This window comes from Nanorana parkeri, unplaced genomic scaffold (genome assembly GCF_000935625.1).
Source record: "Nanorana parkeri isolate BGI_ZX_2015 unplaced genomic scaffold, ASM93562v1 scaffold13, whole genome shotgun sequence".
NCBI classification, from domain to species: Eukaryota; Metazoa; Chordata; class Amphibia; order Anura; family Dicroglossidae; genus Nanorana; species Nanorana parkeri.
Genome location: NW_017306281.1, coordinates 479,238 through 494,039, shown reverse-complemented (window position 1 = coordinate 494,039; position 14,802 = coordinate 479,238). Strand labels below are relative to the sequence as shown.

The following is a 14,802-nucleotide window of genomic DNA, read 5'->3' as shown; positions in this document are numbered from 1 at the left end:
TCATTCTGTACAACTGATATGGGTGCCCGCCCAGATTATTTTTAGCAGTCTGCTTGTCCACTTTGGGAAAATGGAATTATACGCTTTAATGTGGCCAGCCTACCCCGACCCCCCCTATACTTACCTTTCAGCAAACGCCCTTCCCCTCTGCCGGTACTATCTGTACCCCATACTGCTGTCCAGCATAGCCCTGCGCTATGGGTTTTGAATTTCACTCGCAAATTGCGATCACTCATTGGTTAGTGCGTTCAGGTGGCTGCCCTGACCAATGAGAAGCGCTTCTTAACCAGGTTAAATACGGTTTTGTTTTTTGTATCACAACAAGAAGATTGTCATGAAGGACAAGTAGATTGGGCCTCCGCTTTAGTTCTTAAACAAGTAGTTTTTATTTATTTTTTCTTTCCGCACCTCTGTAAACAGTTGCATTAATTTGCACATTTTCTTCTTTTGTCGCAACTCATTGCTGTTGATCTCCTGCAGCCTATTTGCAAACACTTCCTATTTACATGCATACCCTTCAGTGATGTCTACATGGCGTTTCTCAGGACGAGTATCCCGATGGTGTCAACAGTTGACCATGCCTGTGCAATGTGTGTTGAAATGGCCACTTGTCTCCATTGGAGAGCCGTGTGACAGGGTGACAACAGGGGAGTACAGTTGTTGTCACCCTATAATAGGAAGTGCCTGAACAAGCACATCATCACCAGGTATTATTTCAAAGAAAGCCTCAGAGTTAATGTTAAATGATATGTAATCCGATCACTTGGTTTCCTTTTAATATTTAACTGAAGGGGTCCAGATAAAACAAAAGATAGAAATCTGCTCCTCATTAGATGCTGCTGGATTTGTGTGACAGGCACAGAAAAAATAAATCCCTTTCTTTTTAGTTTTTAACCTCTCTAGATCAAATAGCTGGAAGAAGTTAGCTGATGGTGGAGTTGAGATAGTCCAGTTAAGCTAATTTATTGCACATGTATTAACACAGCAATGCAGTATTTTTAACGATGCATTTCAAAGTATTCAGCTTCTTCCTGAGAACCAATACAGTAAGTCAATTCAGACCTATGCTGCCCACTGCCTGAACAATAGCAATCAGTGTATTCCCCCATTCATTTTAAACAGCTTGTATGAAGCATCTGCAATGCCGACTATTGTATTCAGCCAGCCACAGCACCGGTGACTGAATACATGAACAGTGACTGCATCTGATACGGTGATAACCTTCCACCAAGCTCAGTCAATTTTGTATTTGACTTTTGTATAGCCTGATGGTGCTTGCAGGGCCACCCACAGCTCAGATTATGGTATATATATTAGGTAAATATGGCTGTGCTAATTAAACTCATGTGAAAGGTGTTACCCATTTGGTCATTGTGACAGCCAGGGAACTAGCATTGGTCAGAAGTGGAAGCCTGCCTTTTTTTTACAAGATTGTAGACAATGATCAGAGTTAAGCTGCCCATACACCTGACGATTATCGCACAATAGTTGTAGGTGATCCTGCCATCGTACGATAATCGTAAGGTGTATGGGCAGCATGCGACCGCATTTACTGTACGGTCGTACGATTTTCCTATAACGAGCAGGCTAGAAAACCCGCCGAAAGCCGCATGACCCGAGCTGCGCAAGCGCACACTGCCCCTCACCATTGCAATCATCTGCAAGCCCTCCCCTCAGCGGGCGGACTTTCGATGATCGCAAGTACGATCTGCCTGTCCAAGATGGGCAGGTCGTACGAAATTTTAATGACTTTATAACCATCGCACAACGAAAGTCGTGCAATGGTTGTATGGTGTATGGGCACCTTTTATTCTTAGGATCCTCAGTGATTTGTTATACTGCACCAGACCGGGTGTTCCAGCGGAGATATTCAATATGGAGCTTATTATTTGAAGTGTTAAAATATTATATATATATATATATATATATATATATAATGTGTGTGTATGTGTACATATATATTTTGCTGCAATCACACAGAGCATAGCAGTCCAATTCTTCCGCAGGCAGACACATTCACTTCGTCAGTACTCCAATTACCATGTTCATGCTCCGTGGGATACTCACCCTAACCGAAAGACAATGGGGGGAATTTATCAAAACTGGAGCAGGCAAAGTCTAGAGCAGTTGTCCAGGGCAACCAACCAGCTTCTCTCTTCAGTTGGTTCAGCTAGGCTTTGAAAAGGAAAGGTGGATGCTGATTGGTTGTCATGCACAGCTGCTCCAGATTTTCTCTGCTCCGGTTTTGATAAATTCCCCCCATAGGGTCTTGTGGTTAGGGCGGCATAATGAACCTCTAATAATCATCTCCTCTACCTAGCAAAGTTGACGTAGAACAGTGGTACTAGCACAATGTTGTGTTGGTTGTTTTTAACTGTCATCTATGAAACACAGAGGCCATGAGACCAAAGAACCCGGAATGTATGCAGTTCTCCTAAATGACTGGACAGACCCTTGTTGTGGTCACATTAATGTGGTCTTTCTGCTCAGATGTATCAGTGTTCCCTCTGTAACATACCCATGATTATCAATATAAATAGTGAACTAATCAGGAAACCATAAACAATGGTCAATGTATTTTGTCTCTTGCAGGTGCTGTGATAAAAGATTGTGGACGCTAATCGATTTAAATCGCTGCAAATCCATAACTCCTCTTATGCTCAGTGGGATCATCAGGAGACAGCCTGTGTCCTTAGATTTAAGCTGGACAAATATATCAAAGAAACAACTAAGCTGGCTCATGAACCGGCTTCCAGGTACTACGCGGCCCTGTGTCTGACCACCCAAAATATTTATCATCGGACATAAGACACGTGCTGGAAATGTAGTGTAACAGAATGGGGGACGGTTTTTATTGCTGTTTGCGCCCTTTAGAGAGATTTCCCCTCATTTCCCCATCCCCCAGCCAATGTTGTCACCACCAAGTAAAGGGGAAACCTCTCCAACACTTATTTTTGGTAATAGAGTGGTGTAAGCCTAGAAACTTGGTGTCTTTGGAAATGAACCTTAATTCCTGTCCCTGTGGCAACCTGGCAAATAATTTTAACCCTTTACCATTCAAATTTTCAGCCAAACCGATTGTCAAACACTTGTCTGCAGAACTTGCCTTTGGATATACACTGTAGACCAAGGCTTTTGACTAACGCATTACAGTATGTATCCACAAACACCATATTATATGGTATGGGTTCCCAGAGCCACCATATTACATACCTAAAGAGATCTTGTCACCTACTTAAAAATATGCAGATTAAATGCAGCATTTTTCATTCCACAAATGTTTTAATGACGTGTGTGCCTCTAAACTTGCGAGGGCATTGACAGTTCAGAAAGTGCCTCATTCTAGAGCACAGCTTCCTCCTTCCTTTTACATCATAGCCATCTCCTCATGTTGAAGTGTCTAATTAATCTCTGTACTGGCCCAGCTCCCCGCCCCTCCCCTCATCTCCCTACATAACCTTTTATGTAGAAGCTGGAAGAAGAGTGAAGGGGGAACAATATACAACTATATATTGTCCCTTACGTGGCAGCTATACGTCTGCTGAATCTGCTGATATGCCCAAGATGGCAGTACCCATCAGCAGTCTCAGGGCTTTGACAGGTAAACAATATGTATAAAATACAGTAAATGCACATACAGCCGTGTGAAAAAGAAAGTACACCCTCTTTGAATTCTATGGTTATAAGTATTTTCTATTTCACACGACTTTATACTTGCAGATTGTTGTTAAAATGAATGGTCTGGCGACTTTGAAGGTTCTCATAGGAGTAAAGTTGAACAAGAATGAGCCAGAACATGCTAAGTGATCAGTAGGCTGATAAGTGATATTTCTGTTATGGATGGAATGTAACGCCCTGAGTTAACATGGGAAGTTGCCATCTGTTTTTTTATATCGCTTAGTGACAATAGCAATGACATCTTCCTACCATAGTTCTGCCTCCGTTCCCATTCATTTTGGTATTTCACACCTGCTGCAACGCCTTGCATTTCCCGTAATACAAATGGAAATCCAATGGACTGAGACCCTCCCTTAGAATTGCTGCAGCAAACTGACAAATGAAGTACAGAGAATTCATTGCCTTTAGCAGACACAAGAAACTGTTACATTTAAAGAACTCTTAGGCTGGGTTCACACCTAGGCGTTTTCACCGCAATTCGCAGTAAAAAAAACATGCGACAAACACGCGTTTCCGAGGGCTACTTGGCTGTATCCCAATGGAAACGCGAGACCAAAACGCCCCAAAGAAGTACATGTACTTCTTTGGGCGTAGGCCGTTTTGTAGCGAGTTCAGACGGGCTGAAATACGGAAAGGTGTGAACCATACCCATAGAAAACAATGGGATTTTCAAGTTTGTACGTTTTGTAGAGCGTTGAACGCGCTACAAAACGGAAAGGTGTGAACCAGGCCTTACTCTCTTTGTATCATAACTGGCTATAACATTCAAATATCTGCAATTCCAGAATTAGAATGCACTTGTTTAAAAAAACAGTTTTTATCAATTATAGATACATAAAGAAAAAGAAAAAAAGCTGTTCATTCTCTTCTTTGTGTCATGGTGGTTAGTGGTGGGCGTAGGCACAAACAACATGGCTCCTGCTGACTCCCAGTGGTTTTTAGTGCTTTCATTCATGGCTGAACTGGTTTTCTCTCCGTTCATGTCAGTGGGAACACAAAAGCAATGTGAATCAGGTTGATGCAGCTTAGGAGTTTGCAGGTCAGAAGAAGGCAAGCTGCAGGTCTAATTCACTGTCAGTGGACTGAATAATCTCAGAAATGTTTCAAAATAATCACAAATGCAAGTGGAATGCACCTAAAAGCACACTGCATGGGCCCATTGACTCATGCCTGTGGTTTAGACTAGGGATGCACCGATACCGAGTACTTGGGCGAGTACTCGTACTCGCCCAAATTCTCCGATACTTGTCTCCGATACCGGAACTTCCGGTCATGGGGAGATCTCCCTTTGACCGACAGTGCCGAGGGAGAATGGAGCCGGGCGGTGAGTTCTTCTTTTCCAATCAGGAAGCCGGGCGGTGGGTTATGACCCTCCTCCCGACTTCCTGATTGTCTAGGAAGCCAGGCTTCCTAACCAATAAGGAAGCCGGGCAGTTCGTAATGACCCGGCTTCCTGATTGAACAGGAAGCCAGACTGCCTGTGAACAAGTGAAGCCGGCTTCCTAGCCAATCAGGAGGCGGGTTATAACATGCCGCGAGGCTGCCTAGCAACAAGTGGAGCCGGCTTCCTAGCCAATTAGGAAGCCGGACGGCACCTTATGACCCGCCACCCACCCTGCTTCCTGATTGGTCAGGAAGCTAGGAAAGTGAAGCCGGTGTTCTTTTGATAGAGCACCGGCTTCCCAGGCAATCAGGAAGCCGGCCACGGGTCATGATCTGCCGCCCGACTTCCTGATCATCGGGGCACACAGCACTGGTATACTCGCCGATACCGAGTACCGAAAAACCGGTATCGATGCATGCCTAGTTTAGACATTCAGTTGATTTGCATATTGGTAGCCGTCCCAGCTTGAGAAACTGAGAAAAAAACATTTTGTATTGGTTACATACAGAGATATAAACTGATCTGCTATTTGAAAGTACGGGGAGCCTATTTGCTTAGGTCAGAGTTCTTTTAAAATATCTTTGCATGAGCAGACAATGCATTATGTGATGATGTGTAGCCTTTGTAATGTTTGGTACGCTTTAATTGTTGAAACCTGACAATGAACAACGATTTTCTGATTTGTATTTTTCCTAATCTCCTCAGCTCTAAGGGATCTGAATTTATCAGGCTGTTCCTGGATTGCCGTATCTGCACTTTGTAGTTCCAGCTGTCCGTTGCTGAGATTGCTCAATGTCCAGTGGGTAGAAGGGCTAAAAGATGCACAGATGAGGGATCTTTTGTCTCCTCCAACAGATAACAGACCAGGTATGGTTCTACTACTTCATTTTAAAGGACATGGATTTCCATGTTTAGGCAACTGTGTAGATATCATTATGAAGTCATTCATGGTTAGTAGCCAGTAAGATCTTCTGTCATTCTGTTCACTGGTGACTCAAGTTGGCTAGAATAAGTTACTGGAGCACATGGCTTCCTGAGTTTGTGGGATCTCATTTGTGCCTTAGTGCAATTTAACATTCTTCTTTTATTTATATTATTTTGGAGCGGGTTTAACCCCTTCGTGATGGGAAACGTACACTGTACTTCCCCGCCATGAATTGCCCAAATGACGTAATCAGCTATTTGTAGCTGTCAAAAGCCGGCAATCGCTGAGATCAACTGTTATCGTTCATTAATGGATGCCTCAGTAGTGAGGCATCCATTAATGAAAGAATACGCCTTGACAGATACCTGATTGCTTGTATCACGCGATCGTGTATCTCACAGTAATAGCTGTGCCGTATATACAGCTCTCACTATTACTGTTTAGGAAACAGTAATTAGGAAATCCTGCTGTTATCAGCTTTTTGCTACAAGTTTCAGCAAAAGCCAAATGTTTCTTTGTTGAAACATTGTATCGGACTGTTCTGGGAACGATCAGACATCTTTAGGGCTTGTTCACACCGAATGCGGTGCGTTAAAGAGTGGTAGCTGCTGGGAGGCACCGCAATCCCTATAAAAACTTCCCCCTGCGCTCTGGGGCAGGAGGGCGCGTGGAAGCTTTGCCATTGAATGCAATGCACCGCCACGCCCCCTCCTGCCCCAGAGCGCAGGGGGAAGTTTTGTGAGGGATTGTGGTGCGTTCCAGCAGCTACCACTCTGGAACGCACCGCATTCGGTGTGAACAAGCCCTTAGTGAGATCTGATTCTAACATGCTGCAGGATCAGCATTTTATGATCAGTCACTAAGGTTTTTATTGGCTGTTCCTAAGTTTGAAGCAGCATAATAATAACCAAACATTATTACATTATCAAACAGTCATAGTGAGATCCATTCAAAATGACGGCTTGATGTAATTGAAATAAAAAAGAAATGATTTTAAAATGATTATAAAAATGAACCTTTTACACCCTAAGGGGTTATTGTTTATTAATTTAATCACCTCATGACGGCGATTTTTAAAGTATGTCGCTGTCACGAAGTGTGACACTTAGTGACACTGACATTGTATTAGCTTTTAGAGAAATAAAGTAAAATGTTAGCTTTTAGTTTTTGGCTTAAAAGTACCGGAACATTTCTGAAATCCAAGGCATGTGAGGTGTTTCCAAATAAAGGAGAAATAAATTCATTCATTTTGATGCATTCTTTTAGCTGTGCAATTTTTCTAAAAAATAATAATGATCAAAACTTGCAAAAATAGTTTTCTTTACATTTTTTCCTAATTTTTTAAATATTTTATTCGTCCTAAGTGAGGCACTGGGCACATATGTGATATAAATCTATAGCCCTATCTGTCCTCTAAAAAACAATATATAATATGTGTGGGTGCACTTTGTAAGAAAGTATATTACTGACGTGGAAGAATCACACAGCAAAAAGTCAAAAGTGTGTCAGTCATTTACGAACAGAAACAAAAAACAAGCTCAGTCATGAAGGGGTTACAATTGTTAACATATTGTTATTAGATATAGTGTAGACTGATCAGTAATAGATATTTAACATAAAAAACTATTTAAATGTACAATATGTCTAGAGTGCAAAGACCTGCATCGTGGGTGGTGGGATAAGGAAGTATCTATGATGGGAAATTGTTTTAACTTATATGTATATAAGTGTGTGTATGTGTATATGTATGTTTATATATAGATCTATAGATACTGTGTGTATATATATATATATATATATTATATATATATATATATATATATATATATATATATCTATAGATCTACAGATATATATATACAGTATCTCACAGAAGTGAGTACACCCCTCACATTTTTGTAAATATTTTATTATATCATTTCATGTGACGACACTGAAGAAATAACACTTTGCTACAATGTAAAGTAGTGAGTGTATAGCTTGTATATCAGTGTACATTTGCTGTCCCCTCAAAATACCTCAACACACAGCCATTAATGTCTAAACCGCTGGCAACAAATTTGAGCCCACCGAGTCGAGGGGCAGCAGGGGTGTGGAATTCCTATTGCCCAACGTCCGGGACATGCAGTGCTGGGCGTGTATTTTTCTTCTACATTTAGCCCTGCTTCGGGCAAGCAGGGCTAAATGTAGGGCGGGGAAGCTGCAGCTCGTATTGATAGTCACTTTATATGTAGTACTAAGGCGTGACTTGCTGAATTATATTTGCTTCATTTCAGGTCAGATAGACAACCGTAGCAAATTGAGGAACATCACAGAGCTTCGTCTAGCAGGACTGGACATTACAGATGCCTCGCTGCGCCTAATGATTCGACACATGCCTCTTCTTTCCAAACTGGACCTGAGTTACTGTAACCATGTGACTGATCAGTCCATTAACCTGCTCACTGCAGTGGGTACATCTACCAGGGATTCTCTGTCAGAAATTAATTTATCAGGTAAGAATCTCGACTGAACAGAAAAAGAGTGACACATTTGGATATGGATTTTTATTCTCCGCTAAAAAAAGAAACAGATACGGCTAGGGCAACTTAAAATGTGCAAACCCAGGACCCTGGCATATAGAGTACCCAAAATAAGTTGTCAGGTGGTTTGACTTGTATTGTAATGGAGATTTTCCCCCAGTATGGAGAAATGGCTCTGAATTCTTCCGATTGTTCGTTTCCCAGGATTCCAGGTTATACGGCTTTTTTCTGGGCTGGCTGTTTTTAAATAGGATTTTTGACTTGCATGTAAAATCCTTTGCTTGGACTACAGTACAGGACACAGGCTCTGTTAATAATAGACCCTGGATTTCATGCAGCCACATTCAGGTGATTGGACACTGGGAAATAGAATTGTGGGAGGGACCATATGACTCCTCCCACTCCTAACAATGCTCAGTTTTGTAGCTAGCAATGAGAGGAAAACCTGCAGGACTGTGTATTGTACTGTACTTCAAGAAAATAATTTTACAGGTAAGTCAAAAATCCAATTGACATAATCGTACAGCACAGGACACGACTCTTAAAGTAGTTCTCAGGGCTAGGCGCTTTTTACCTTAATGCATTCTCTACATTAAGTTAAAAAAACACCCAGCACCATTATATGTCACCCTGTCCACAAATACCTACCTCTGGTTGACTCCGCCGGGTCGGGGAAGCTATCGCTGTTCCCCGAACTTCCTGGTTGTGGGGGGAGGGTATTGAGGGCGGAGGAGCCATAGGCTCTTTCTGCTTTCAGTCAGACTGAGTGGTGGAAGGAGCGGGGGACGTGGCTTGCCACAGGCTGTGTGTGTGTGTCTATGGATGCATACAGTCAGGCACGCACACGCACGGGTGTCTCCTCAGCACCCGACTAGCTGAAGGAGACACCTACAACAAGAGGGGAGAAGGAAGCAGTTTGGCAAACAACTGAAGGCCATTTAAAAAAAAGCAATTTAAACCAAAAGAAGTGCAAAATCATGCAAGTGGGGGCTTTCTCTTTAAACAAAATCAAAGGTTTAATATCACTTTAATCATAGAGCCCGGGGCACTCCCAAGCAATACAACTGAGGAGTGGGCAATGCAGCAAACAATGCCAACAGGCACACAAGAACCAACAAGGGAACCAAACCTGAACTCAAAGAGCAGTCTGAAGCACCTTATGGCTGAAGTCTAAATATCCACTTGGTGAAACTTCACAAATATAGAAATCGAAGACCCAGGTGGCAGTCTTACAAACCTGAGGCACTGATAGTTGAGCGAGCCTTAAGGTGCCCATACACCTTACGATTATTTTTGTACGATCGAACCGCCGTTCGATTTTCGTACAACTGCCCCATCATGCACAGACCATTGCGGGTTTCAATTAGCGTTCGTTAGCAATATCACCTTGCCGAATTTCGTCGATTGACAGAACGGATTTTCATTTGCACATGAGCAGTGTTCTTGTTGTGATTTTTTTCGTATGAAAACGCCACTAATCCATGGAATTTCGTACGGTTGTACAGTAATTGCGGTTGTGCACTTCCCATCAACTGTGCGATTATCGTACAAAAACGCAATCACAGGCGAAAATCGTGCGATAATTGTAAGGTGTATGGGCACCTTTAAATGGAAAGGGAGGAACCATATCCTTTAAGGTATAAACTTGGTGGAATGAAATGCAGGGTGCCCCTCTGGGAGCCTTCAGGCAGGGTCAAGAGGTTATTTGATTGACGGATAGAAGAAGTGGCTGAAAGTTATACATTCACTGCCTGCACACCACATCCAGAGAAATCTCTTTTGGATATTTCGGGGCAGGACAATGTCCTGATTATGGGTGGAAGGAAGAAACCACCTTGAGAAGAAAGGAGGCCTGAGGTCTTAGAACCACTTTATCTCTACGAACAATTAGAAAAGGCTTTGTACAGGATAGGGCCAGCTAAAACTTATCCCATGGAGTCATTAGTACATCCGCTGCAAAGACCTGAGGATCCCTGGTCCTGGCAATGAACCTTTCTACCTTGTTTTGAAGTGGGGTGCCAAAAGATCTAGGTCTTGCCTTTTCCCAACAGTGACAGATTGCAAGAAACACCTCGGGGTGAAGAGACCCTTCCCCTACGTCCAGGTACTGAAAACTGAGAAAGTCTGACCTACAATTGTCTCGGCATTGTGGACCACTGTTAAGGTTAGAACATGCCTTTCAGGGCAGGCCAAGTTTAAATTTGCTTCCTTTTGGACTGCACAACTTCTGGTGCCATCGTGATTGTTGATATAAGCCATCACTGGTGTTGTCCGACTGAATCCTTGTTGATTGCCTGTTGGCCTGTCCACTTCTGGAGGTACATGCAAATCGCCCTTAGATCCAGAATGTTGATGGGATGCCTGGATTACCTCAGTGACCAAGTCCACCTGAACCATCTCTGTCCCAAGATTAAGGGATCTTACCGTAGTTCTGTCATGACCCTCGCTTATTGTGTGCTGTCCTGACTACGAGTCCCATTTCCATTGTGTATGACATTCAGCATTGTGGTGAGGGGATCCCCTGAGCAGTTGCTGCTGACCTGTGTTTTGACTGAAGGACTGTGCTGTTAAATCCCAGGGCCCAGGAGACTGTGTGTGTTTGTCCTTTGCTGTCCACAAGAGTATGTGCTGAAAATGGCTGCTGTAACCTAGGAAACCACATCCTTAGGTGGGGTGATCCACCCCCAAATTTACTGTAGTACCAAGGGTGAATAGCTAAATAACTAAAGCAGAGTGCAATGCCTAAGCAACATTACAGGCTGGCCTCACTTCTACCACATGGCGGGGTCCAGGTATGAAACGCAAGGCTTGCCAAGGGACCATGATCCGAAAGGTGCAACTAGGTTGAGGTGAGAGATGTCTTCATTGAGGTGAGAGATGTCTTCAGATAAGTAGTAGAAATAGGTTTAGCCAGAAACCCACTCTTAACCTGCCCATACACCTTACGAATATCGGCTGATTTTCGTATGCGGTAGCGTTTTCGTTCCGATATTCGTAAGGTCGATGGGCCGTGTACAACCGCAAATACTGTGCAATCAACTTTTGACTAACCAGCAGGTTAGAAAACTTCAGTCAATCGTACGATTTTTGCAAGGTTGGTGGCGTTTCCGTACGTCAAAATTCGTACGATCTACACTGCACATACGCAGACGAAAATACGTGCGGTCGATTACCGCAATTCGTCCAAGTGCTTACTTCTAATTACCGCTGATCCAACCTTGCGATAATCGGGGCAGGATGGGGCGATAATCGTACGGCGGTTCGATCATCAGACGAAAAGTGTTGTCCAATGATCGCAGGTGTATGGGCAGCCTTAGAGGTCATTCCTCACCTAAGTACAGTAGTAGAAAATTGAGGATTGCTCGTAGTTGGAGAGTTATATGGACTGTCCCACAATTCTGTTTGCCAGTGTCCAGTCACCTGAAGCTGCAAATAACCCAGGGTGTATGAATAAAGGTGCCTGTGTCCTGTACTGTCCAATGAAGAAAATAGTTTTGAAGCCAAATGCCGTCCAATAACCACGGGAGAGCTGTTTCATGTGACAATTCTGTGGATTTTTCCTATTCCAGAAGTAGATCTGATACTGTTGCACTTATCACCGTGATCAGAGGAATAAAGCTTGATCAATTGAATCTGGTTTTATTGGGCACTCAAAAATCAGAAAGTGTCTGGAGGACATACGTCACTAAAAATGGCCACAGATTTGCTCTAATAATTGCCATTTATACTACTTGTACTCTGTCATTTTTACTTTACTTGCATTTTTCTTCTCCATTTCTATTTTGAATGACCAATTTTATCTTTGTTTCTAGACTGCAATAATGTTACAGACCAGTGCCTGACTTACTTTAAACGCTGTGGCAACATCTGTCTGATTGACCTCAGGTACTGCAAGCAGGTCACCAAGGAAAGCTGCGAACAGTTCATTGCCGAAATGTCAGTAATTGTACAGTTTGGACAAGCGGAAGAAAAACTTCTTCAAAAAATTAGCTAATGTGATAGAAAAAATAGATTCCTTTCCTTCGAGCTGCACCTGAAAGACTATATTGGCCTTAAAAGTAGAGAGGTTTGAGGTTCACCTCTGTAATTTCACTTTTTCATCCAATGGTTTCTCCAGCACCGCAAACACCAGCTGTTAAAGGTTGACACTGGAATAAGGGTTTGACCTTTCAAGGACTTTTTTTTTTTTTTAACATTTTGACAAAACCAAGGGCATGCGCTTGGTAACGTCTATTGTATTGGCTCTTAAACTGTTCAACTTCCGAGCTTTGTGTGTCTTTAGAAGTGGACCATACAGAACACGGAAGCCTTCCAAAAGCTGGTGGGAAAAAAAAATACTTTGTCATACATTATGCAGAAATATTTTTCTACACATCTATTTGAAAGTTCTATTTGCAGTGTATGATACCAGTGTTCTTTTTCTGGGGGATATATAATATAGGTTAAAGGAGAACTGCCAAACTTTCCATGTACAGTTACTGAAGGCAGTGATACCTTATTAATGAGCCCACATTGTGACCACTTCTAAAGCATGTTTAAATTTAGCTTTTTCTTTTTTTTTTTTTTTTTTACATGAGACATGTGCATGCTGAGCAAACATGTATGTTTATTTGTTTGACACACATCCTCTCTGCACACAAAGATCCAGCATCGCATGATGATTTGTGGCCTGTTGAACAAATTTCTTGTAACGCAGGGCAAACTGACCAGGCAGTCTCCACTAATGTGCCATTGGACAACCCGTCCAAAGCTTAGGGCCCGACAGTAACATACTTGCCTTCAGAAGTGCCATTGTTGTAAGGTGTTGTTCTTGTAGCCAGTTTAACTGCGTACAGGACAGAAAAAACAAACAGGTTTACCACCATTTCCTGGCGACAGATTGTTAAAAAAAAATTAGAGCCAGATCAGGTACAAAGAAGAACTTGGGTCTCTTCAATCACCACTTGTAAATCTCCTTCAGTAAAAGAGTTGCCCCTTGCACTGGAAACTTAAGAATGGGGTAATCATTATACGGGAGATTGAACAGGTAAATGCATTTACACCAATGCATTACAAGTCTATCCCACTCCAAACCCACGGAGTCAGATGTATACTTTTTTAATGTAAGTAATGTTGTTGGATTTAAAGTGTATCATGTTTATTTATGGACACATTTATTAAATTGTTTTACTAAATGGCCCGTCTTTTATTGTGATATTGGCACTCAAACTCATGTTACTTAAAGCAAAAACCCTTAATGATTCTAACGCCTACTTAAAGCCCATCCTTGGGCAAACCATAACCCCTCTCTAAAGCTGCCCATACACCTTACAATTTATCTGCAGATTTTCTGTGGTCAGATGGAAAAGGTGCAACAGATTCCTCCATCTACGCTATACTGTGTGGATGGAGTAATCTCCACCTGGGCCAATCTGTTGCACTTTTTCCATCTGACCACAGCAAATTCTGCAGATAATTGTAAGGTGTATGGGCAGCTTTACCCATTCAGCAATTTCTTTTTTCCTACCTGGTGGAGCTTTTTATACTCTGCTCTCCCCGTACCTCACTTGCACAGTTTCCAGCACTGCAAATGTGCCCTTCCCTGCTAGGTCCTGTCTGCCCCTTTTGGTGATGTCATCACTTTACTCCTGGTTCCGGAGAGGACGCGCTGCTGGACAGCCAATAGAAAGAGTCTAGGTCAGGGGTAGCCAAACTCTAGCCCTCCAGCTGTGGTGGAACTACAAATCCCATGAGGCATTGCAAGATTTTCACAACCACAGACATGACTCCCGTAGAGAGATGGGATTTGTAGTTTCACCGCAGCTGGAGGGCCAGAGTTTGGCTACCCCTGGTCTAGGTCATGCAGGCAGTGGTGTGGACACCTGAAGAAGGAGCCTGCCTTCTGTGCATGGAAGAAAAGAGAAGGCACTGAACTGCAATGTCACATGACTGTGAATTTAGGTGAGCAAAAGGTACCTTTTTAGATGGGTTTCTTTTTGATTTATACCAAGTGATTAGGTAAAGGGGGGAGGCGCAGCCCAGAGTTTAGTAAATCGATTTTAGAAATCAGCATCCATTATACCTGCACTCAGAAATAAATTTAATGCCCAATTATCAGGCTGCAGTTATGGTTGCATGTTATCCAGTGGGTTTTTTTTTATTATTAAATCCTTTTCACTATGCGCTGGTATTTGTGTCTTCAGAAAGAGAATCTGCTCATCGCGGCAGATGTTATATCACTGCCAATATCTAGCTCCAGTACTGCCCATCTCAATAAACAGTGGAGCGTCCATTTTGCTTGCATTAGGTTCGTT

At 42.6% G+C, this 14,802-nt stretch overlaps 1 protein-coding gene across 3 annotated transcripts in view; it reads left to right on the top strand.

Moving 5' to 3' along the window:
- Positions 1-13,402, top strand: part of KDM2B (lysine demethylase 2B) — a 117,633-nt gene extending 104,231 nt beyond the window's left edge. For 2 of the 3 annotated variants that reach the window (XM_018557479.1, XM_018557486.1), the window contains 4 exons: positions 2,593-2,756; positions 5,768-5,929; positions 8,264-8,482; positions 12,322-13,402. In XM_018557479.1, coding sequence (XP_018412981.1) covers positions 2,593-2,756; positions 5,768-5,929; positions 8,264-8,482; positions 12,322-12,503 — 727 coding nt within the window. In that variant the 3' untranslated portion in view covers positions 12,504-13,402. Of the gene's footprint in view, positions 1-2,592; positions 2,757-5,767; positions 5,935-8,263; positions 8,483-12,321 lie in introns of all 3 variants that reach the window. The other variant, XM_018557470.1, reaches the window with a different exon arrangement.
- The last annotated feature ends 1,400 nt before the right edge of the window (positions 13,403-14,802 follow it).